Source organism: Aquarana catesbeiana, linkage group LG03 (assembly GCF_042186555.1).
Source record: "Aquarana catesbeiana isolate 2022-GZ linkage group LG03, ASM4218655v1, whole genome shotgun sequence".
Classification (NCBI taxonomy): domain Eukaryota; kingdom Metazoa; phylum Chordata; class Amphibia; order Anura; family Ranidae; genus Aquarana; species Aquarana catesbeiana.
Genome location: NC_133326.1, coordinates 299028878 through 299052965, shown reverse-complemented (window position 1 = coordinate 299052965; position 24088 = coordinate 299028878). Strand labels below are relative to the sequence as shown.

At 40.3% G+C, this 24088-nt stretch overlaps 1 protein-coding gene across 18 annotated transcripts in view; it reads right to left on the bottom strand.

Moving 5' to 3' along the window:
- Window positions 1-24088, bottom strand: part of PPFIA2 (PTPRF interacting protein alpha 2) — a 544100-nt gene that overhangs the window by 225855 nt on the left and 294157 nt on the right. For all 18 annotated transcript variants that reach the window (XM_073620222.1, XM_073620225.1, XM_073620227.1 and 15 more), the window contains one exon: window positions 17530-17604. In XM_073620222.1, the coding sequence (XP_073476323.1) occupies window positions 17530-17604 (75 nt within the window). The remainder of the gene's footprint in view (window positions 1-17529; window positions 17605-24088) is intronic.

Below are 24088 nucleotides of genomic sequence, written 5' to 3'. Positions count from 1 at the left end.
GTACCTGTAGACCCTATGTGCTGTCTGTTAGGGGTATTGGACGATGTAATCCTGGAGGAACAAACTAGAGTGGCTTTCTCCAGGGTTTTGTTTCAAGCTAGAAAACTTATCCTAATGGCATGGAAGTCTGCAGTACCGCCTTCAGTTAAAACGTGGATAACACATATGGGTAAAACTCTCATTATGGAAAAATACATATATCAACACAGAGGTTGCCCAAGCAGGTTTGAACGCATTTGGTCTAAATGGTTAGACACACCAGGACTTAGTCAGGGAGAACTAGTATTGACTAGGCTTTTACAGTGTCCTTAATTGAAAAAATAAATATACATGGAAAGGATATGTACTATATGTGGACTGGAAGGGTCGATGGAAGCCATTTTAAAATGAATAGTATGGAATAAAGGGTTATGTAGCACCACTAAAAGAACTTGTGCTGTATACATTGTATAAGTATGACACTGATGTCAGTGACATTGTGCATTGGAAGATGTATTAACCAAAAATGTTCAATAAAAACCTTTCTGATTTAAAAAAAAATACATTAAATGCACTAAATGCATTAAATGCACATATAATCTTATGGGAAGATTGTTGTTGAGTGGAATATCTGGTGATAGGGTTTGGAACCACTGATGTGAAACGTATGTGATATCAGCTTTCTTGACATGTGTAAAAATCAGCTATGTGATGCTAGTTGGGGATCCAAGGGCCCTTGACAGATGAACAGATCAGGTATAAAAGAACCTGGGGGTGCCTGCAAGTTCCAGTTTTATTTTATTTTTTTCTCTCCACAGGTTTGCTGATAATCAGAATGACACACAAGCCACTCTTACATGTTGTTTTTAATCATAAAGCCCAATTTGTTTTCATGGGGTACTCTTTTACAGGAATTCAATATTCAATACATTCAAACTTTCAGATACTTGTTGCAAATAAATATATTGTGCCTAATAATACTGTAACCACTCGGAAAACTGCTTTCTCTACCTCAGATAAGTTTGAACCTAATTTCAGGTATGTTTGCTTTCAAGTCTAAAGTCTTGGTTTTGCAACATGTACTACAGTAAGTTAAAGTGGCTCTAAAGGCAAAATGTATTTTACCTTAATACATTCCCTGAATTCAGGTAAAAAAATGTTCTGCCCTCGCCAAATGCTGTCCCGACTGGCAGCCTCCTCTCCTCTCTTCCTGGATTCACAGGCTTCACTGAGAGCATTGGGAGTTACTGGCTTCTGCTGCTGTCAGTCAAATCTTGTAAGGAGGGAGCAGGGGAATGGCTGAGCCCTGCTATGCGTGTCTCAATAAAATCACAAATTTTGGGTTGTCCCCAGAAAAGTCATTGAAATCTTCCAATGGGGACACTAGTTCTGGTGACCTGGGGGTCCCCAAGGGATTCCCTTAATTTGCAGGGATTTCCTCTCACTTCCTGTTTAGGCTACGGGACAGGAAGTGAAATCTTTGCAATGGGACACAGAAGGCAAAAAATAAACTGACAGGGGTTATGGCCCTGCCTTACTCTATCCAAAATGAAAAAAACAAAAAAGTTTTGCCTATAGTTCTAGTTCTACTTTAATATCACTTTAAGTAAAATGTATATGCTAGTCATGCTGTGTTCAGTTTCTGTAATATGGAACGAAAAGTATTCTTAACCAACATAACAAAACTTAAGCTTATCCTTTGAAAGTAATGATGTCTTTGTTGCTGACCACTTTAGCATGGTCACAGTAGTTAATTTCAGCTAGACTGAACTATAAGCTTTTGTTGGTGCCAACCATTAAAAGCATAAAAAGACTTGACTCTAAAGAGTAGATTATAGTGCTTGCTAGCTTGCCTTCAGCATTTTCATGGATGGTTTTAGGTCACGGTAAAATTCATTTTTAATAATTAACCACCATAATACCCCCTTCATTTATCCACATGGTAACACATACAGTATATTGAACATTTTATATGTAAAAGAGAAAGTGTGTTGAAAACAGCAGTGAGTTTATCAATGCCTATACTATTCTCCTCTTATCAAGCCAATAGTGCTTGAGCTAAGGCAGGCCACAAATAAGTATTTCCCCATGAACTAGGTACCAAATCATATCACGAGAGGCACACATCTGTAAGTGGAGTGCACACTGTATCATGTTGATCTCTCTTGATTGGACCTTTCATGCAGAGTTGTTCTATTAAGTTAAAGCATTTCATAACTTCAGTCTGAGTTTTTAGAGCTGCCAGTAAGGGATTGCTAGTAGTAAGCTGCAACATTAGAAAAGGGTGAAATTAGGAACTTAAAACAGCCTATAACCGTTGGATGGCGTAGCAAGAGGAATGGCTTGATTCATTTGCTGAAGCTACAGCCAGCACCGCCTTCAAAAAAGATGTCCTTTTACTGCACAATGTAGCCACATACCAGAACAGGACCAATTACTGCATACACCTGATCCCCCGAGGGATTCAGCAGGGATTTATATGTTGTGATGACACTTCTGCTTTGAAGGGGAGTTCCACCCAAAAGGGGAAGCTTTGCTTATTTGCCTCCCCCCAACCTTTGCTGCCACATTTGGCACCTTTTGGGGGGGGGGGGGGGAGCGGGTACCTGGTTTTGAGAGGCACCTGCTCTCAGTTCCAGGTGACTTTACTGCGGTAAAATCATCCGGAAGTTTGGCCCCCATCTCCTTCCCCTGCCACTGGGCCATTCACAAAGCACAGCGTGCTTCGCGCATGCGCAGCAGGAAACCGGCTGTGAAGCCGTAGGGCTTCACTACCGGTTTCCCTTAGCTGAGATGATGGCAGCAGCACCCAAGAGCCAATTGAAAAATTAGCTTGGGTGAAGACACTGCTGGATTAGTGGACATGTACATGTCCTAATATTAAAAGTCAGCAGCTACAGTATTTGTAGCTGTTGACTTTTAATTTTTTTTTAAGGAGCCTGGAACTCCGCTTTAAGGGCGGTGGGGACTACAAAGGTAAAAGTACTCTAAGGTGCCCACACTCTGTACTGACATAATATTTTTTACTCTTACTGGTAACTATGATCACACCCGCTTAACAACTAATATTAATTTTAAGGTTGACAGATACCTATGTGATACTTACATCGCATCTGTGTACTTTCAGTACCAAATCACTCTAAGCAAAATTGAAAAATCTTACATTTAAACTACTGCAATTAAATACAGAATGATGAAAAAAGTTTTTCATGTTATTATTTGTGTAGAGCACACATAAGGCCTGCCATTGCCAGTACCTTTCTGAAGATGCTAGTTCTCTGGATTCAAAAGAATTTGAGCAACGGATTTGGAACAAGTACACATATCTATAAAGTCCGACATCCTTATTTGCATGCTTGCTCTATGTAAAGGACACAAAGTACAGTGATATTTCGGGTTCACAAATGCTTCCGTTCTCGAACAACTCGATTCGCAAACAGAAGAGTTCACAAAAATTTGCTTCGGTACGTGAACTCCGCTTCAGTTTACAAACACGAGCCACGGCCATCTTCCCTGCTCTGACACGTGGTCGTGACTTTCTCTAGGTGAGATCGCAGTCACAGAGGGACACTGAAAGTGTACTATGAAGACACTTACAGTATTGAGAAGCTTTTTGGAGTGCTTTTTAGCACATACTGTACTGTACCTCCCTGTGCACACTTGCTGTAAAGCTTTTTTGTGTGCTTTTTATCACATACTGTACTGTGCCGGACATCCAGTATGGCTCCAAAGAAAATTCAGAGCAAGCATGGTGGTAAGAAGAAAGTGCGGAGCAGTAATAAAGGTGACAAGACTGTTCACAGCAAGCATGTTGGTGAAAAGAAAGTGCAGAGCAGTAATGCAGGTGATAAGAATGTGTTAGTGTTGTCTCTCTTCATACTGTACTCTACTGTACTTTGTTTCATATTTTTGTGGTTCAAAAACAAGAAAAAAAGTTCAGAATGGATTAACCTGATTTACATTGAACCCTATAGGAAAATTTGTCTTAGTTCACGACCAATTCAGTTCACGACCAGAGTCGTGGAACAAATTAAGTTCGTGAACCGAGGTATCACTGTATTGAAGCAGAAGGACAAACATGACAGGCAGGAAACTAGTATTATTAAAAAAATGAGAAGTAGCAATGGCGGCCCTCATCTCACCTAGGAAAGATTTTGTTTAAACTAAACCATCTTTTTTTGAAAACTCTGAATTTAATGGAAAAGTTAGAATGTTTCAAATGCTGTCTGTGAGATTTTTCTTTTTTTGGCAGGTCTGCTACCAGTCTCCTGGATAAGAAAGCAGATGAAATCTACGTAATAAGGGCATAGCCATAAATGCTTTTGAAGACCTATGTTAAATCTTGTGACAGTTGCCTGCAATGCCTTACTGCTGAACTCCTGTCTTGAGTACAGTATTCCCCATTCAGTGACCCTATTATCTACGCTGGCATCACTCCAATCCTTAATGCCTCTGTCACAATTGTCTCACTCTTGTAGTCTTGTTGAAGAAACCAGTTGGGTAAATTCATCCTATACCAAAATATATACAGTGCTTTAAAAAAGTATTCATACCCTTGAAAGTTTCCACATTTTGTCAGGTTAGAACCAAAAATGTAAATGTATTTTACTGGGATTTTATGTGATAGGTCAACACAAAGTAGCACGTAATTGTGAAGTGGAAGGAAAATGATAAATGGTTTTCAATTTTTTTTATAAATATATATCTAAAAATTGTGGCAGGCATTTGTATTCAGCTCCCCTTTGAGTCAATACTTTGTTGAACCACCTTTCGCTGCAATTACAGCTAAAAGTCTTTTTGGGGATGTCTCTACCAGCTTTGCACATCTAGAGAGTGACATTTTAGCCCATTCCACTTTGCAAAATAGCTGAAGCTCTATCAGATTGAATGGAGAGTGTCTGTGAACAGCAATTTTCAAGTCTTGCCACAGATTCTCAATTGGATTTAGGTCTGAACTTTGACTGGGTCATTCTAACACATGAATATGCTTTGATCGAAACCACTCCCTTGTAGCTCTGGCTGTATGTTTAAGGTTTTTGTCCTGCTGGAAGGTGAACCTCCGCCCCAGTCTCAAATCTTTTGCAGACTCTAACAGGTTTTTTTCTAAGATTGCGCTGTATTTGGCTCCATCCATCTTTCCATCAACTCTGACCAGCTTCCCTGTTTTTGCTGAAGAAAAAGCATCCCCACAACATGATGCTGACCCCACCATGTTTCACAGTGGGGGTGGTGTGTTCAGGGTGATGTGCAGTGTTAGTTTTCCATCACACATAGCGTTTTGCATTTAGGCCAAAAAGTTCCATTTTGGTCTCATCTGACCATAGCACCTTCTTCCGCATGTTTTCTGTGTCTCCCTCATGGCTTCTCGCAAACTGCAAATGGGACTTCTTGTGGCTTTCTTTCAATAATGGCTTTCTTCTTGCCATTCTTCCATAAAGGCCAAATTTGTCGAGTGCGCTACTAATTGTTGTCCTGTGATTTATATTCTCCCACCTGAGCTGTGGATCTCTGCAGTTTCTCCAGAGTTACCATAGGCCTCCTGGCTGCTTCTCTGATTATTGCTCTCCTTACCCGGCCTGTCAGTTTAGGTGAACAGCCATGTCTTGGTAGGTTAGCAATTGTGCCATACTCTTTCCATTTTCAGATGATGGATTGAACAGTGTTCGGTGAGATGTTCAAAGCTTAACCTAACTCAGCTTTAAACTTCTTCACAACTTTTTCCCTGACGTGTCTGGTGTGTTCATTGTCCTTCATGATGCTGTGTTATCACTAAGGTTCTCTAACAAACCCCTGAGGGCTTCACAGAACAGCTGTATTTATACTGAGATTAAATTACACACAGGTGAACTATTTACTAATTAGGTGACTTCTGAAGGCAATTGGTTTCACTAGATTTTAGTTAGGGGTATAAGAGTAAAGGAGGTGGAATACAAATGCACGCCACACTTTTCAGATATTTATTTGTAAAAAATGTTGAAAACCATTTATCATTTTCCTTCAACTTCACAATTATGAGCCACTTTGTGTTGGTCTATCACATAAAATCCCAATAAAATACATTTTCGTTTTTAGTTTTAAAATTTCAAGAGACATGAATACTTTTTCAAGGCACTGTAAGCATAGTCAGTGACACAAAATGCTTTTAATGCATCTTTAGCTTTAATCTCAATGCAGTTACAGCATGCAACAAATGCATATGATACAATTTTTTCTCCTAAAAGTTCGACGGACCTAGAAATGAAACATGTTTCAAATCTTCGACGGACTCAAGTCCGGTCGAAAAGTCCACTCGTCTGTATGCTAGTCCGACGGCCAAAAACCGACGCTAGTGCAGCTATTGGCTACGAACTTCCTTGTTTTAGTCTGGTCGTACGTCATCACGTACGAATCCGTCGGACTTTGGTTGATCGTGTGTAGGCAAGTCCGTTCATTCGGAGAGTCAATCGTAAAGTCCGTTGAAAAGTCTGCCGAACCAAGTATGCCGTACAGTCCGGTCGTGTGTATGCGGCATTACAAGTAATCACTAACATGTTAAACAAATTATGTAGTATGCTCCGCACTCAGGATAGTAATGGGTTGCAGCCCCCCTATTGGGTTCCCAAGGGAACTTACAATGAATAGAGATAAAGAAATGGGGTGAGTGGCGCTACCCTATTAAAACCGAATGAGTATAAGGAGAATAGTAGGTAAGTGACCCTACCTATATAAACGAGGGGGGTACCTATCTTGTTGGACTAGATGTGTATATATGTATCCATCAATGGTGGATATGAAAGTGTGATATAGCAGGAAGTGCTTAATCAAATAATATTAATTATGTGATGGATAAACATACATAGGTGTAAGTGATCAAACAAAACTTGTCATCAACATAATTATGCATATAGTGTGGTAAAGTATATGTCTATCACACCAATAAGCCAGTATTGAAAATCTAAACAACCATACATATATAGTGAAAGTGTTACATAGGTAACGCTTCAAAATAGCCAAGCAGATAATTTAAAAAAGAAAAGAAAAAATATTAGAAAACAAAAAGTAAATCCCAAACAAATATATGTGAAAAATATATAGGTATAGTCCCACACAGGATGTGTGTAAAAATTAAAAAATTATAACGGGGGGAGCACAACGAGTCACTTGATTTGCTGAGCACCGAAGTCAACCGAACGAGTTATATTTGGTTACTCTGGAATTACACTCATGTTATATATACATCATCTTTTGGGACTTATATTCTGTTTTTCTATTTTTTTTTAATTTTTACACACATCCTGTGTGTAAAATATATATATTTTATAGATATATATATTTTTCACATATATTTGTTCGGGATTTACTTTTTGTTTTCTAATATTTTTTCTTTTCTTTTTTAAATTATCTGCTTGGCTATTTTGAAGCTTTACCTATGTAACACTTTCACTATATGTGTATGGTTGTTTAGATTTTCAATACTGGCTTATTGGTGTGATAGATATATACTTTACCACACTATATGCATAATTATGTTTATGACAAATTTTGTTTGATCACTTACACCTATGTATGTTTATCCATCACATAATTAATATTATTTGATTAAGCACTTCCTGCTATATTACACTTTCATATCCACCATTGATGGATACATATATACACATCTAGCCCAACAAGATAGGTACCCCCCTCGTTTATATAGGTAGGGCCACTTACCTACCATTCTCTTTATACTCATTGGGTTTTAATAGGGTAGCGCCACTCACCCCATTTCTTTACCTCTAATCACTAACATGTTGCCTAGTGTGCTTTCTTTATTACCTTGTTTTTATTGGTAAAAGGCTATTGTATCCTGTGAATAGGGTTGTCATCCCTTTAAGGAAGATTTTAAGGGACATTTTTAGCACTCAGTGGTTCTCACCCATGGAAGGTGAGGGTTTCCGGGGTAGCCTGGCTGAACAGGAGAGGACTGATTTGAGTACTCACTGGATTAATAAGTCCTCATTAAAGACCCGAAGGCTTTGGTCCCTGTATTATAGCGTGGATAAGACTCCTCTATACCTCTCCAGTGGCCCATATCCAAGTTAACTCACATGTTACCGATTCTTTCCCAATTACTAGGGGCACAAGGCAGGGGTGTCCGTTGTCATCCCTCCTATTTGCTCTAGCTATGGAGCCTCTTGCTGTACGCATCCACTCCTCCCCCTTAATTAAGGGGCTCCCCATTGCCACCATAGAGGAATGAATCTCGCTGTACGTGGATGACACCCTGCTATACATGACTGATACTCACGAGTGACTTCACATTTTGCTTTCCAAAATTAACACCTTTGGTGACTACTCTGGCTTCCTGGTGAATTGGGATGAGTCCAATCTTTTTCCTTTGTATCCAGCTGCGATCCCCCAGATTCACCCGGACACCAGACTGCAGGTTGTGTCCTCCTTTAGGTATATCGGAGTTGTGGTACAGATACGTCTTTCTTCCTACATTGTTAATGACCTAGGTCCCTTAATAACTCAGTTACAAGAACAAACCAAGCAATTAATGGATTTGCCTCTAGATCTCATGGGCAGGGCCAACGCCCTTAAAATTATATATCTACCTAAGTTATTGTATATTCTTACTAACTCCCCTAGCAAAATCCCTAAATCCATTTTTAAGCGTATAGACACAATCTGAGCGGCATTCTTATGGAGTGGCCAACAACCTTTAGCACTTGAAACGCTAAAGGTTGCCGACACATCTGGCAGGTTTGGCGTTTCCTAACTTTTATCTATATTATCTAGCATCTCAACTGGTCCATATTCATGACTGGCTGAACCTGGTTGCAGTGAATGCATGTACTACTACTGAGGGAGCCATTGCCTCTTCCCTAGAGACCCTCCATAACATTGTCTATAGAGGCCGGGTTCCAGCTCATCTTGGCACATCCATATTGGCTACTTCTCTTTCATTATTTTGCTCAATTGTTTCGAAGATATCCAAACAATCTTGGTCGACCTCCCCCAATAACCCTCTGTGGTTCAATCCCAATTTGCAGGAACGGTACTCCCTACCGGATCCCTTTAGATCGCTGGTACTCTAAAGGGGTTAAATACCTATGTAATTTATACGATGCACAGGGTTTTAAATCTTTCTATCAACTACGCATTGACTTTGACCTACCACGCTCCTACCTGTTCTGTTATTTTCAGCTCCGACATGCTGTTCGTGCCCAGTTTGGCTTGTTAGACAGCCCAATAACTATACTCTCACTGGAGAAACTGCTAAGACACCCTGATCCCACTAAACTCATCTCCACTTACTATGCTGCCCTCACGACTGACTTTAACCCTAGATTCTGTATGGCTCAGACGAAATGGACCTCTATGGACATCTCCCTCACGGATGATGACTGGTCAGAATTTAGTGATACGTACAAGACCTCAGTTATCTCATCCAAGGCTTGAATTATACACATCAAAATCTTTCACCACTCTCACCTTACTCCAGCTAGATTACATAAAATGGGGCTAACCCCCTCGGCTGAGTGCTTCCGAGGCTGTGGCCAAACCACTGATTTCCTACACTGTTTCTTGACCTGTCCAGTGGTTCAAGATTTCTGGGCAGATGTAGGTTCTTTCATTTCCTCAGCTGTAGGTCTCCCAAACATTGTCCATCCCAAGAACTGCTTTCTATGCATCTTTGGTGACTTATGCCGCGTACACATGAGCGGACTTTACGGCAGACTTTGCCCGGCGGACTTTGACAGACTTTACGACGGACTTTCTGAATGAACGGACTTGCCTACACACAATCAACCAAAGTCCATCGAATTCGTACGTGATGACGTACGACCGGACTAACATAAGGAAGTTCATAGCCAGTAGCCAATAGCTGCTGTAGCGTGGCTTTTTGTCCGTCGAACTAGCATACAGACGAGTGGACTTTTCGACCGGACTCGAGTCCGTCGGATAGATTTGAAACATGTTTCAAATCTAAGTCCGTCCAACTTTTGAGAAAACAAAGTCCGCTGGAGCCCACACACGATCGAATTGTCAGACGAAATCCTGTCCGCCGGGCAAAGTCTGCCGTAAAGTCCGCTTGTGTGTACGCGGCATTACACATACCATGCCATGCTAAGAGACTACTCCGCATTCTGTATTTCTATGTTAAAAAGTCAATCTTGCTGTCTTGAAAGGGAACACAGACCCCTCTGAAATCCCTCTTGTTAAAGTTAATAAAGGATTCTATACTACTATACAAACTTACATTTGAACTCCGAAAAAGGAATAAGACAGTCCACAAAATTTAAAGTAGATGGATAGCTAGCCCTCTGACCCTTACCCCAGAGTGAATACATTATAATGTCATTTCTTGGTCATGCCACATACTTCAATGTGCTGATCTCCACTGTTGATATATGAAGTTCACACTGACAGTATGATCAATTCCTGTACTTATGCAATTAATAAATACACGAGATAGGTGAATTGATATTTTTTTATTGACTGAATAAGTGTATTGCTTGTTTATATATACCAATGAACAACCAAAGTTTTTTTGTATGTTGGTTTGTGTTTAAACCCAATAAAAATACTGTAAAAAAAAAAAAAAAAAAAAAAAGGACCCGAAATTCAGAGACTTGGAGAGACTTTGGATGGGAAAGCCTCCAAACACTGATTATAGGGACTTTGGTCCTGAAAGGGTTAATCCTCCTGAAAGGGAGACTTGAAAAGCAGGAAAAAGTCAGCACATGTCTATGAGTTATTGTGGAGTAGTCCAGTGCTGTGAGATTGTGTGGGCTGTCTGGCGACTGAGACTTGTTTTGCTTAGTTTATGCAGCATGCCTTGTACCCCAAAACAGACTGGAACTTCAAACCACAGCGTGGGACTTTTGGCCTTGCTTAAACCAGGACTAAGCACTGCTTGCTGAAGAAAGATATTTGTGTTTACTATAAAAAAAATAAAAATAAATTTTATAAATTATATATATATATATAGATATATATAATTTATAAATTTATATCTATATATATATATATATATATCTATATATATATATATATATATAGATATATATATATATATATATATATATATACTAAATGCATGAAGAAAGGGTTGCAGAATAGAGAGCTTTTATTGCTCAAACAAAAATTACAGCATGTACCAATGTTTCAAGGAATCCCTGCTTATTTTCAAGCTTGAGAATGCTGTCTTTTTTGCACGAGCAGTAAAAGCTCTTTCCCTCTTTTCAACTGTATTGATCCCGTGGTTTGCTGGGAATTCACTGGGTTGCATGCATGGACAGTTGAGTTATACTGCTTTAATGCTGTCTGCCCAGTTTTTTGTATATATATTCCACTCTGCATAGCTCTGCATTGTCCTTTCTTATAAAAATAAGTATTATACATTTAAAGTGGTTCTAAAGGCAGAACATTCCATGCATTAAGGTAGAAAACCTTCTGGGTGCAGCTCACCTTTCCTTGTGATAAAAGCTAAATAAGAAGGAATCTCAAGGCTGAGCATTCTCTGACAATAGGTTCCAATATATTGGGGGTGATTTACGAAAGCCATGTGCCATCAGTAGAGGTGCACGGCGAGGCTCAACGCACATTTCCATATTTACAAAATGGTGCGCCGGTAACAGAGTGTGAATCCCCCATTTACTATAGCGATTTCGGCACATGGGAGAGTGCAGTCTGTGCCCCACTATGGACATGAAGCACGGCATCTCCAAATCAATATTGACAGAAGATGGAGGTGCCAATATTATGGGGTGATGTGAGGAAGTTTAGTAACAACTGCCCAAGTAACAAATATGCCCAAAATAAAATGAGAAAGTAACTTTTTCAGAGAAAGCCTGCTTTGCCTGCAAGTACGTTTAGAACTGTGTGAGCTCAATGTAAGCAGTGCGCATGCGCAAGCGGTTCTTGCGCTCATTCAAATGTGTTTGTTTACTGCGTGGCCAAAATCTTAGTAAATGTTAAGTAACGTACACGCAATTGCATGGGTTGAACGAGCGCACCTCTAAACTTGACAATTTTTTTTTTTTTTTTACGCTGGTTCACCTTTATTTATTTTTTTAAGGAGATTTGCACACAGGTCACGTTAGCATGTTACGTTGCCAACATGTGACATGCACCTTGTTAAAATTATGTAAAAAGACTCTCGCTCCTCTAGCTCCTCCTAAAAGGGCATTTAACCTTCCCCTTCTAATGCATATGATTTCCTAGGGCTAGATTTTGCTTTTAAAGGGGAACTCTACACTCTATTCTCCAATGCTCTTGTCTCCCCCCTCTAACCCCTTGGATGTCCATGGGCTAGCTTTTCTTTTTAAAAGGGAACTCCACACTCCACTCCATTCCCAAAAGGCTGTGAGCTGCCTTCACCAATCCAAACCACATACTTTTTCAGAGCATACAACAGGGCCAGCTAGGAAAGGGGTGAGAAGTGTGATCGCCCAACCCCCTCCTGAACCATACAAGGCCACATGCATTCAACATAGCTGGCTGCCTTTAGGGCATGTTGGGCTCAGCCCAATACCAACCACAAAGCACCTTGTACCCACTAGTTTAAAGGGGCTTTCCACATTCCATAAAGCCCCCAGTCTGCAGCCCCCCACAACCCCAGCCTAGGGTTGTGTGGAAGAGGCCCTTGTCCCCCTGAATATGGGAACAAGGTGGTTGACTTTTGGGGTGCCCGAGCCTCTCCTGCCCCCAAGCATCCACCCCCCTTTCATGGGCTGGCTTGCTGTGTGTTTGGCTAAGGGTTTGTTAGTGTGTGGGAGGGACACAATATTTCTTTAGTTTGGGATGGTATTTTTCACGTGGGGGTTCTCATTTGAACCCTTAATAGACCCGTGTGTGTGTGTGTGTGTGTGTGTGCCAGGCAGGCAAGAGAGTACACTTGGGTGTCCTTATAGAGTTTGTAACATGTATTTTCTCTTTGTATTTTGTTTGTTATGTCTTTGTAAAGCAGATGTGCTTTAGAGCAAGTTTTTTTCACTTTTGTTTATTTAATTTTTGGGGGGGTATTTTGTCCTGAAACATTTGTGATGTTGTCAAAGTGTGTCGTTTGTAGGTTGTTAGTTTTACTTTCATTTAATTGTCTGTGTTGCATTATTTTGCAAAATCTTCCTCAAGATGTTGTGATTAATAAATGTTTATGGGCACAGTCCTTTTAACTCCTGTTAATTTCCTCTGCAAAATGGTCAGACCTCAAAACCATATTCTGTTAGTGTCTCAAATTAACATACATGTGTTTTTTGCTTTCCTTGCTCAAGTCCTGTTTTGTTGAACAATAAACTTTGTAGCAAATTTTTATGTTTTATGTGTTTTGTTAATTTTCATGCAAAAGATTTTCCATCTGCAGCTTAACTAGGCTGATTGGCATGGCAAAACAAAAAAAGGTGTGATTTGTCTAAAAGCTACTTTCCTGGTGCCTTCATGGCAGCATATGCATAGATTGTGCGTATGCTGCCATGGATAGGCACCAGGAAAGGAAAATTACAGAGAGGTAAGTATTCAATTTTCCATTTTAGCACAGTGGTTTTCTGCCTCAGTCCTCAAGTACCCCCGAAAGGACATGTTTTGGGAATTTATCTTAGCTAAAATAGCTGGCCAAAATACCAAGCCATTGACTGTGATTTAAAGCACCTGTGCAAGATGAAGGAAAACCTGCAAACATGGCCTGGTGGGGATATTTGAGGACAGGTTTGAGAAGCACTGATTTAGAGCACTGGGCTAAAATCTAGCTCAAGACAATCCTATTCTAATTGTGGGCATTTTAGGGAAACCAAGTGAGTGTTAGAACCCCTTCTTGTCTTTTTTAGGTTGGGCTTTGTGTCCCTTTTCTGAAAATTGTGTTCACTTCCTATCACATAGCACTGGTGATTTTATCATCCAATCATGTAGAAGCAGAGATGCTGTTTTTTTTTATTTTCCTTGCATTTCCCCTCAGATCTCCACCAACTGCACTTCCAAGTGCACTTGTAGTGCAAAGTGGATTTGCCTTTAGTAAATAAACCCCAAAGTCCAATATACCTACTAATTTGGGGTGTACACAGCAAAATGCTAGAGTGCAATTTACTTAATGAGGAAACAATTTAGACTGACCAGTGTCAATCACTTCCTGTTTGGCTATGTGACAGGAAGTGAATAAATTTGAAGAAGAAAGTGGCAAAATTTGTGAGGTGTCTTCACCCTATCAGGGGTGCAGACACCCCCAAAAAACTGACAAGACTTCTAATCCCTCTGCACTCTGTCCCCAAGCAAAAATAAAAAAGTATTTCATTTAGTTTAACTTTGCAAAGACACATTCCTAAGTTCAACTGTGATGCATGTCAATAGCCCATTTAGACCTTGTTTACTATTAATTTCCCTAAAAATTGGGTTCCTGCAGCTAGATGCGCCAAATGCATCTAGATGCGTGACTGCTGTGTATGTGAGACTGCTGTGTGCGCGGAGGTATGTACCCGTGCTGCATATCTGGTTCCCGGAAGCGGTGGCCAGCACACAGGAATTACATCCACCCCTACAGGAAGTTGCTTGTACTGCTTCTAATTTCTTCCCACCACCATGCCTCGCTCACTGTTCTCTGAGGAAGAGATGATCTTTATTTGTAAATTAAGACAATTTTTTATTTTTTTTTACATGGGGTGGTGTTTGTGTGGGAGGAAGCCAGAGTACCTGGAGGAAACCTGCGCAGGCACAGGGAGAACATGCAAACTCCAGGCAGATGGTGTCGCGGGCGGGATTCGAACCAGCGACCCTTTTTGCTGCTGGGTGAAAGTGCTAACCACTACACCACTTTGCTGCCAAAATATATATCCATAGATGTAGGTTCTTGTGTCCACCAACAGAGAGAAGTTGGGTAGATGCCACACTCCCAATTCTGGAGGCATAATATTGGTCTAGCATTACTCTAGCATGTCTTGAAAAAAGGTGGTTTCTCATGTGCCTTGTATAATGCCCAAGAAATATTGTTAGGAAAATACAAGTGGGTCATGGCACATCTACATTCTAAATTTGGCACTTAAGATGGTCATGCACTATGCAATCTGATTGGCCAATCTCTGTACAACTTAATATTTAGGCAAAATAGCTAATAGGAAGATGCACTTGAACAATTAATTCAAATGATAGGAAATCAATCAGGCTCTTGCACTAAATCTAATTTATTTAAGATATAACTGATTGCAGTGTATGGTCACCTTTAACCACTTCCCACCCAGCCACTGCATATGTACGGCCGGGTGGGTGCTCTCTCCTTCTGAGTGGATGTTCAGGAACGTCCCTCAGAAGGAAGGGGATCGCGCGAGCAGATGCGCTTGTGTCACCCGGACATGGCGCATCTCAGATCGGCAGGAGGGCTCTGTGATTGGCCCTCCTGATCACATGACGGCCGTGTCCAATCACAGCCGTCATGTGATGTAAACAGAGAGCCGGCTGCTAGGCGATCGTCTCTCCTCTCCTCACACATTATTTGTCGTGAGGAGAGGAGAGCGGATAGCTGCAGCCGGCTGGTGATCAGTGTGTATGAGCTGAGAGGTGAGGAGAGGAGAGCGGATAGCTGCAGCCAGCTGGTGATCAGTGTGCATGAGCTGTTTTTTACAGCTTTTTACACACTGATCACCAGCATAGTAACACACAGTGTAAAACACAATGTCCCAAAACACATGTCCCCAAAACACGTCCCCAAAACACATGTCCCCAAAACACCTGTCCCGCACATATGTCCCAGTAAAATCACATGTCCCAATGATTATCTGCACACATATGACCATGATCACCTGCGCACATCTGTACATGATCATTTGCGCACATCTTTCCGTGATCACACAACCCAATTATTATACACTTAATTGTTTTTTTTTTACCAAAGACATGTAGCAGAATACATTTTGGCTTAAATTTATGACAAAATTTGATTTTATTGGATTTCTTTTAAAATAGAATAAAGAAAATATTGTTTTTTTTCCAAATTTCTGCTCTTTTTTTCGCTTATATCGAGTTGTGAATAAATACCACCAAAAGAAAGCTCTATTTGTGCGAACAAAATGATAAAAACTTCATTTGGGTACAGCAAAAGAAGGAATAGCTCCCATAGTGTAGTAGTTAATACATATAAAATTCACAACGAGCAGTGAGAAAAGTGTATGGCTTCCGGGTTCGGCCGAACCCGGAAGCCATACACTTTTCTCACTGCTCGTTGTGAATTTTATATGTAAGTTACTACATTTGCTATAATAAACCTGAATTTTAACTACTACACTATGGGAGCTATTCCTTCTTTTTTAATCATTGCCTTGGGACTACTACGAGTGGCGGGAGGTGAAGCGGAGAGCTAGATCTACGGTCACCCCGCAGGGAAGGTGAATGCTGACACTGCTGCTGCATGAAACACATCCCCGTGATAATAACATTATCCATCTGCTTGACTCGGCCCACTGGAGGCCGCTACTGGAGGTGAGAGGCTGGGGGGAATAATGGGTGTGTGCACCAGAAGCAAAGAACAGCACAAGTCACTATTATCTGCATGTCTTTAAAAGACTTTTTGAACACTTGAAGTCACAGATTGCATGATATTGGTGTGGATTGCATTGCACCATTGTCACATTTTTGGACTACACTACAATCATTTTTTACATTTTTTATTTTTTAGTTTCTCATCTTTTCCTATTTTTGTTTGTGCTCTGTTCGCATCTCATACTCAAGGGTTGCATGTATATTAATATCATCTACTGCACTGATGTCATTGTTTTGCTTATTCTATTTAGTGCTGCGGAGCATTTTTGTGGCATTCATAGTCGCATATTATTGAGTATATATTTTTTACACTGGTTTAGTCACTATACTTCTGATTAGACGAGGTCACATGTTTTAGCACGTCAGAATTCAATATTTTTTGCACTATTCAATATCTTTGCACGTGTTATGCACAATTTGCACTTTTACATTTGGATTGTATTTTAGAGTTATTAGTATGTCACTTTGAATACTGTTTACATTGTGGATATTGGTCATTGTACTAGGGACTGCACTTGTGCACAAGTCACTTTATCTAATGATTTATGTATTCATTTTGCTATGCAGGTTATTCATTGGGATTTTTGATTATTTATTCTAGTGTGGAGTTTGATTTATTGCAAAAGGGATTGCAATTTTGCACTAGTTGTTTTATTCAGCTATGCATTATTGGTTTAGTAGCTAAGACTTATTGTCATATATTTGACACCTGTAACTAGGAGACTCACCTGGATGTTGATTGACCTTTTAGGGTTTATCTTGTTTCCCTGCAGTTTGGTACAGGAGGATAGAGCAGCGCCACATATCATTCTGTTTTTGTTATCCATGTTCTGGGGTGTTGAGTGCACCCATTTATGTTGGCTGCTTTCTGTCTGGTACCACATTACCCAAATTTTTGCTTAGGTTTTTATTTATATAGGAGGTTGTGGTTTTTGCGCATTAGTCCTTGCAGTTTTTTGTTTCTCATCTATCTGCTGCTGGTTTCCAAATACATGATGTAGAACCTAAAGCTTCAAACAACATGCTATGACTTAAAGGGAGATAAAGTATTTTATATTTTACCTCCTGGTTGGCAACAGCTAGCTCTTCTTCCAGTGCAGAGACTCTTTCTAAAGAAACCCTCAGCCGTTCCCTTACCTAGAAGAAAAATCAAAATGTGCAGTAACAATTTTTTTTCCTTGCTCTATAAAAATACTAAATATTATAGCTGTACATATATTTACCAAGGCAAAGACACAAAACATTTTTGGAGTAATTAAAGTGAAACATTTTTATACAAAAAAATGGAAAAAAAAAAGCTTATAAGATAATTTAAATCATTAAAAAGATCTCTGAAAAATACATTTTGTTCAGTTTATTTACATAACATTTACATTTTTATCATTACATAAATGTATACTAGGTCAGTATCCAAAAGGATATGAGAAATTGAAGTACTAGTAAAAAAAAATTAAATAAAAACTAGCCAATCATAGCTTCTTTAAACTTATTCATACATTACAGGATATTTTAGGAGACCTTATCAACATTTACAATATCAAAGTAATTTAAAAAAAATGTAAACCACAATGCCTAAATACATACTAATTAAGCATGCAACAAGATCAAAAACTCTGTAGTTAGCATACATAAGGGGAAAAGACAAGAGGCAGAGTTGGGAAATGTGCATTCTGGCACTTCTCCAACATTTCTTGTATTCCTTTTTTTGCCTAAAAACTAAAACAGGCCAACATGATTGCTACAGTAAGCATTTTATCAAAATGCAATAATGAACCAAAGTTGAGCTTATCAAATCTGATCTACTCTTTCACCAATACCCACTGTTGCCTGGAGACGGGAAACCTACTACTGCTGTTCAACTGGTATTGATCTTCTACTGCTATCTATTACCATCTTCTGAGGTAGAAAAAAAAAATAAAGGAGAAGAGGGAACAGAAACCACATATGTGTCTTTTACCTTTAAAGAACAAAATATAGTGAAATAACAAAGAGCAGTCTACGAACAATAGTAATGAGTATTACAAGAAGGGAGCATTTTCAACATAATTTAATTCTTATAGAAAATTATTTTACCTTAATTTGCAAACAGCAGTGTAAATATGAAATAAAAACTGAGTCTGCATTTATCTGAAGATCCCACTACTTTTGATGAATACTTCACAATCTGCTGTAGCACTGAATCTTTGTCAACTGCATCTATAGTTGAGACTCTATCATGGATGAAAATATCTAAGGTAGCTCAAAATAAGGCCTCCAAACTGATCAGTATATCAGTATATTAATATACTTTCAAATTATTCAAACATTCCTAAAAGAAACATAGGGACCACCATGGGTAGTCTCCTAGTTGACATCTTATGCTGTTCTTTTTGTTTTAATACTTTGTTGGCCACTGGCCTAGCATATACAAGTCAGAGTAAAGTCAGAACTCTTTATCTGTTCTGGGTTAGTGACTCAATAAAATGAGGCAGGAAAGTCTGCATGACAGCCACACAGATAGCTTTTTGAACAATGAAGATTAGCAAAGACAGTCACCATCTTTCAATCAGGAAAAGTTATTCTTAAGCAAAATGTTCACTTTTTTTTACCGAACATCTATGATAACTTTGATAAACCCATCATCTGTTAAATGTCAGATCTTCCTCCACCCTCTATCCAGATATGGTATAGTCTTTCTAGAAAGTGTAAAATCTTTCCATTTACAAGAGTTTTAATTAGTGTTTTTGACCAGATTTCCCAAACTTTTAGTATTAATAATGCATATCTTTATTTAAAATAAATAAAAAACACAAAGCGCTGTGAAGGTTAATAACTAATAAATATACACATCAAAAAGGTGAGGCTGCTATCAAAAAAATGTGTTCAGAATCACTGAATCAAAAAAACTTTGCTGCTTGGGACTAAAAGCTAATTTTCATGTGTTTTTTGGTTGTCTGATTTATTTATTCACGTTTTGTGGATGATCACTAGAAGCGACTTTATTTCCAGCACAGTATTATTTATTTATTTATGTATACAATTATGCACATGGTGTCACATATATATATTTTTTAGATTGCATCTTTTTAACACTGCTGGATTATTTTGATTATATAGCTACCAGTGTTTAAGAGCCATTTTTTATGAATTTACCACATTGTGAAGCGCTTCAAACACATTTTATTCACATATCTTTATTTAATATTCACATATTTCTAATTGTGCATATTTGTCAGAAGGAAATCTGTTTTTCTGATATTTTTCACAAATTTACAAAAGTCAGAAAATGTGGCTTTTAATCCGATGACTGACTGTGATTTTTCAGGTTTATTTTCGAAAAAATAGTTTAATATACCTTCTGGACTTTTCATTTTTCATTACTAATAATCTGACCCCCAAAGTCTGAAAAGGCTGAAATTAACCACTTCAGCTCCGGAAGATTTTACCCCCTTCCTGACCAGAGCACTTTTTTACAATTTGGCACTGCGTTGTTTTAACTGACAATTGTGCGGTCATGCAATACAGTACCCAAACAAAATTTGCGTCCTTTTTTTCCCACAAATAGAGCTTTCTTTTGGTGGTATTTGATCAACTCTGCGGTTTTTATTTTTTGCGCTATAAACAAAAAAAAAAACAATATTTTTAACTTTTTGCTATAATAAATATCCCCCCATTTCTTTAAAAAAAACAAATTTCTTCAACAGTTGAGGCCATTATGTATTCTTCTACATATTTTTTGGTAAAAAAAAATTGCAATAAGCACATATTGACTGGTTTGTGCAAAAGTTATAGCGTCTACAAACTATGGGAAAGCTTTATGGCATTTTTTTGGCATTTTTATTTGTTTTAATTTTTTTACTAGTAATGGCGGTGATCTGCGATTTTTTAGTGGTATTGCGACTGACAGATCGGAGACTTTTGACACATTTTTGGGACCACTGACATTTATAGAGCGATCAGTGCTATAAATATGCACTGATTACGGTATAAATGTCACTGGCAGGGAAGGGGTTAACATCAGGGGGCGATCAGGGGGTTAACTGTGTGTTCCCTCACTGTGTTATAACTGTGGGGGGGATGGGACTAACTAGGAGATATGACACTTTGTAGGAACACACAATCTGTCTTCTTTTCTCTGACTGCACAGGGATTTGTGTGTTTACACACACAAATCCCCGTGCTGGCTTTCATTCACGTGATCACGCCTGGCCAGCGGCAATCGCGCCCACCGGCCATGCGTATCAGGTCCCCCGCTGTGCAGCGGGCGCGCACGCATGCCTCCAGCGGTGCTCGCATGCCCTCTGGTGGCTCTCCTGGGCAAAGCCGTATATATACACAGAACTTTGTCCAGGAGAGCCATTCTGCCACAGTATATCTGCGTGAGCCGGTCAGGAACCAGTTAAACACAAGGATTTTGCCTGGTTTTAAAGGCTCTTCATGTATAGGCTTATAAATCTAATTGGGGTTGATTTACTAAAACTGGAGAGTATAGAATCTGGTGCAGCTGTGCAGAGTAGCCAATCAGCTTCTAACTTCAGCTTGATCAATTAAGCTTTGACAAAAAACCCGGAAGCTGGTTGGTAGAACTAAAGGCAAAACATTTTTTTATTATTTTGGATAGGGTAAGGTAGAGTTATAACCTCTATCAGATTTATTTATTTATTTATTTATTTTTGCCATCTGTGTCTTATTGGGAAGATTTCCCTGTCACACAGCCAATATGGGAGGTAAATCCTTTCAAAGTGAGAAATCCCTGGTTGTCACTAGAACTAATGCCCCATTGGAAGATCTTCCCTCTGTTCCTGCTCTTGTAACAACCTAATGTTGTACAAATAAATAGAGAGAGTGTATCTACCTAATGGGGACACAGACAGCCTGACAGGTATTCTAATCCCTCTCAGCTCCATTCAAAATAAAATAAAATAACGTTTTGACTTTAGTTATACTTCAATCTTTAATGATATAGAACCTCATAATTATCAACAAATCTAGTTATACTTTAATGAGTGATAAAAAAAATACTGAAATAAAAAAGAAACTAGGAAAAACTATATTGTGAGTTCACTGCATCTATTACTGAAAATTCCCCCAAAAGCTGGAACAATTTTACGTTTTAAAATGTATAACTTAGAATTGAATTTATATCTGAAATGATTCCATAAACTTAGCACATCTAGAATTTTTACATGTAAATATTTATTTTTCTTTGTACTTTGTTTTACAAAGTACAAGCTTCAACTATCATGGTTAAAGGGGCAATTCTGACCATTACCTGCAACTCTCTGTCGATAACATTTGTCTTTATTAACTGAGCTGCTCATTATGCATTTTTGAAGATGATCATGTCGGTTTTCTTATCGTTAAGTAGTGTTATCTATTTTCGACCTTTGTTTGCATCACTTCTAAATTACCTAAAAAAAAAAAAAATGCCATCTGAAAAATCTTCACCTAGCAGCTAAATAGGGAGAAAGGGCAGTGACACTCATAGAATACCTCTAAGAAAGACAAGAATAAACTCTCCAGAGCTTTAGATGAAGCCACAATACACATGTAATAACCTTTCAAGTGCATCTGATGACAGAGGCTTTCCTATTTTGTAGGCCTATTTTCAGTGATTATGTTTTGAGGTGGTCTCGATCTCAAACTGTTGTGTCATGAGGATCCTGCCAGTAATCAGCGATCCAGACGCAGGGGGACACGGCCGCGGGTTCCACTGCGCATGTGCGTGCGTTCTCGGGTGCTGTCACGCACGGGCACGCGCGCACTCCCGCTAGTGCCAGGCGGGCTATTTAAACCGGCCTGTCACACTCTATTCCCGCTGCCTGCTCTACAGCGTTCCGTGTGCCTTAACCTGATCTGACCTGTGTACTCTGCTATCTGACCCGGCTTCCTGTTAGACCATCCTGCTATCCGCCTGCACCAGACCCTCTTGGCTTGCCTGACCATCCCTCTGTGTTGTCCCTGGTACCTTTGCTGATCGACCGATACCGACCTCCGGCTTGTTTGACCATCCCTCAGTCTGATACCTGTATCCAGCCTACTACCTGCTGCCTTGTTCCTGGTTCCAGTCCAGCCTTCCAGTCTACTACCTGCTGCCTTGTTCCTGGTTCCAGTCCAGCATCCAGCCTACTACCTGCTGCCTTGTTCCTGGTTCCAGTCCAGCGTTCCAGTCTACTACCTGCTGCCTTGTTCCTGGTTCCAGTCCAGCATCCAGCCTACTACCTGCTGCCTTGTTCCTGGTTCCAGTCCAGCGTTCCAGTCTACTACCTGCTGTCTTGTTCCTGGTTCCAGTCCAGCGATCCAGGCTACTACCTGCTGCTTGTTCTTGGTTCCAGTCCAGCGTTCCAGGCTACTACCTGCTGCTTGTTCCAGCTTCCAGTCCAGTGATCCAGGCTACTACCTGCTGCTTTGTTCCTGGTTCCAGTCCAGCGTTCCAGGCTACTACCTGCTGCATTGTTCCTGGTTCCAGTCCAGCATTCCAGGCTACTACCTGCTGCTTTGTTCCTGGTTCCAGTCCTGCTTACTTACCTGCTTCCTTACCTGCTGTGGCTCCGGGTCCTCTCTGCATTCCAGCTTCCTCTTCAGCTTCTGGATCCAGAGGGTGCCACCACTCCTGAACTTCCGGTGACTGTCGATCCTGCCAGGCACCCATACCACTCCTCACTCCTGGCCTTCTGTCTCCATTCCAGAGGAACAGGAGTGGGAGCTGTAAGGGAGGTCCTTCTCTGCACTTCGGGCTCAAAACCTACCAGGTACGTGACAGTAGCAGACAGCCATGTCTGAGCCTGAGCAGGGAACGCCTCCCATGGAGGAACTTTGTGCACACCTGGCAGGATTGACTGAAGCAGTCAAGAATCTACAGCAAGGTTACACCAGGCTGGAGGAACGAGTATTAACCTCGTCTAATCCCATTGGGGCTCAGGGAGTTCCTTCCGCTCCTGCTCCTTCAGTCGGGCCTTCCTCAACAGTGGTGATGCTCTCTCCAGAACCCAAGGTCCCGACGCCTGAACGTTTCTCCGGAAATCGTCTCAAATTCAGGGCTTTCCGCAACTCCTGTGAATTGTTCTTTGCTCTTCAGCCACGTACCTTTTCCCTGGAGGCTACTAAGGTGGGCTACGTAATCTCTCTGCTTTCTGGTGACCCCCAAACCTGGGCCCACCGCCTTTTGGAGCAAAAGGACGTATCCCTGACTAATCTCCCCACCTTCTTTGACGCGCTAGGTCAGCTGTATGATGACCCCCAGCTGTCCGTGACCGCAGAAGCGGCTTTGCACACCCTTCAACAGGGTCGCAGGGCTGCAGAGGACTATGTGGCGGAATTCAGAAAATGGAGTGCGGACACAAATTGGAATGATGCGGCTCTCCGCTATCAGTTTCGAATGGGACTTTCTGACTCTCTGAAGGATGAATTGGCCAGGGTGGGTACCCCACAGACTTTGAATGCATTGATCGATCTAACCATCCAGATCGATCGACGTCCAAGAGAACGTAGGACTGCTATGGGAACCTCTCGCCCAACTTGGGTTACCCCTAAAGTTCCCCATCATTCGTCACCAGCACCACCAATCTCTACGTTTAACCCACCTGAGCCAATGCAATTAGGGGTTCTGCGGCCTTCTCTTACTCAGGAGGAACGACAACGT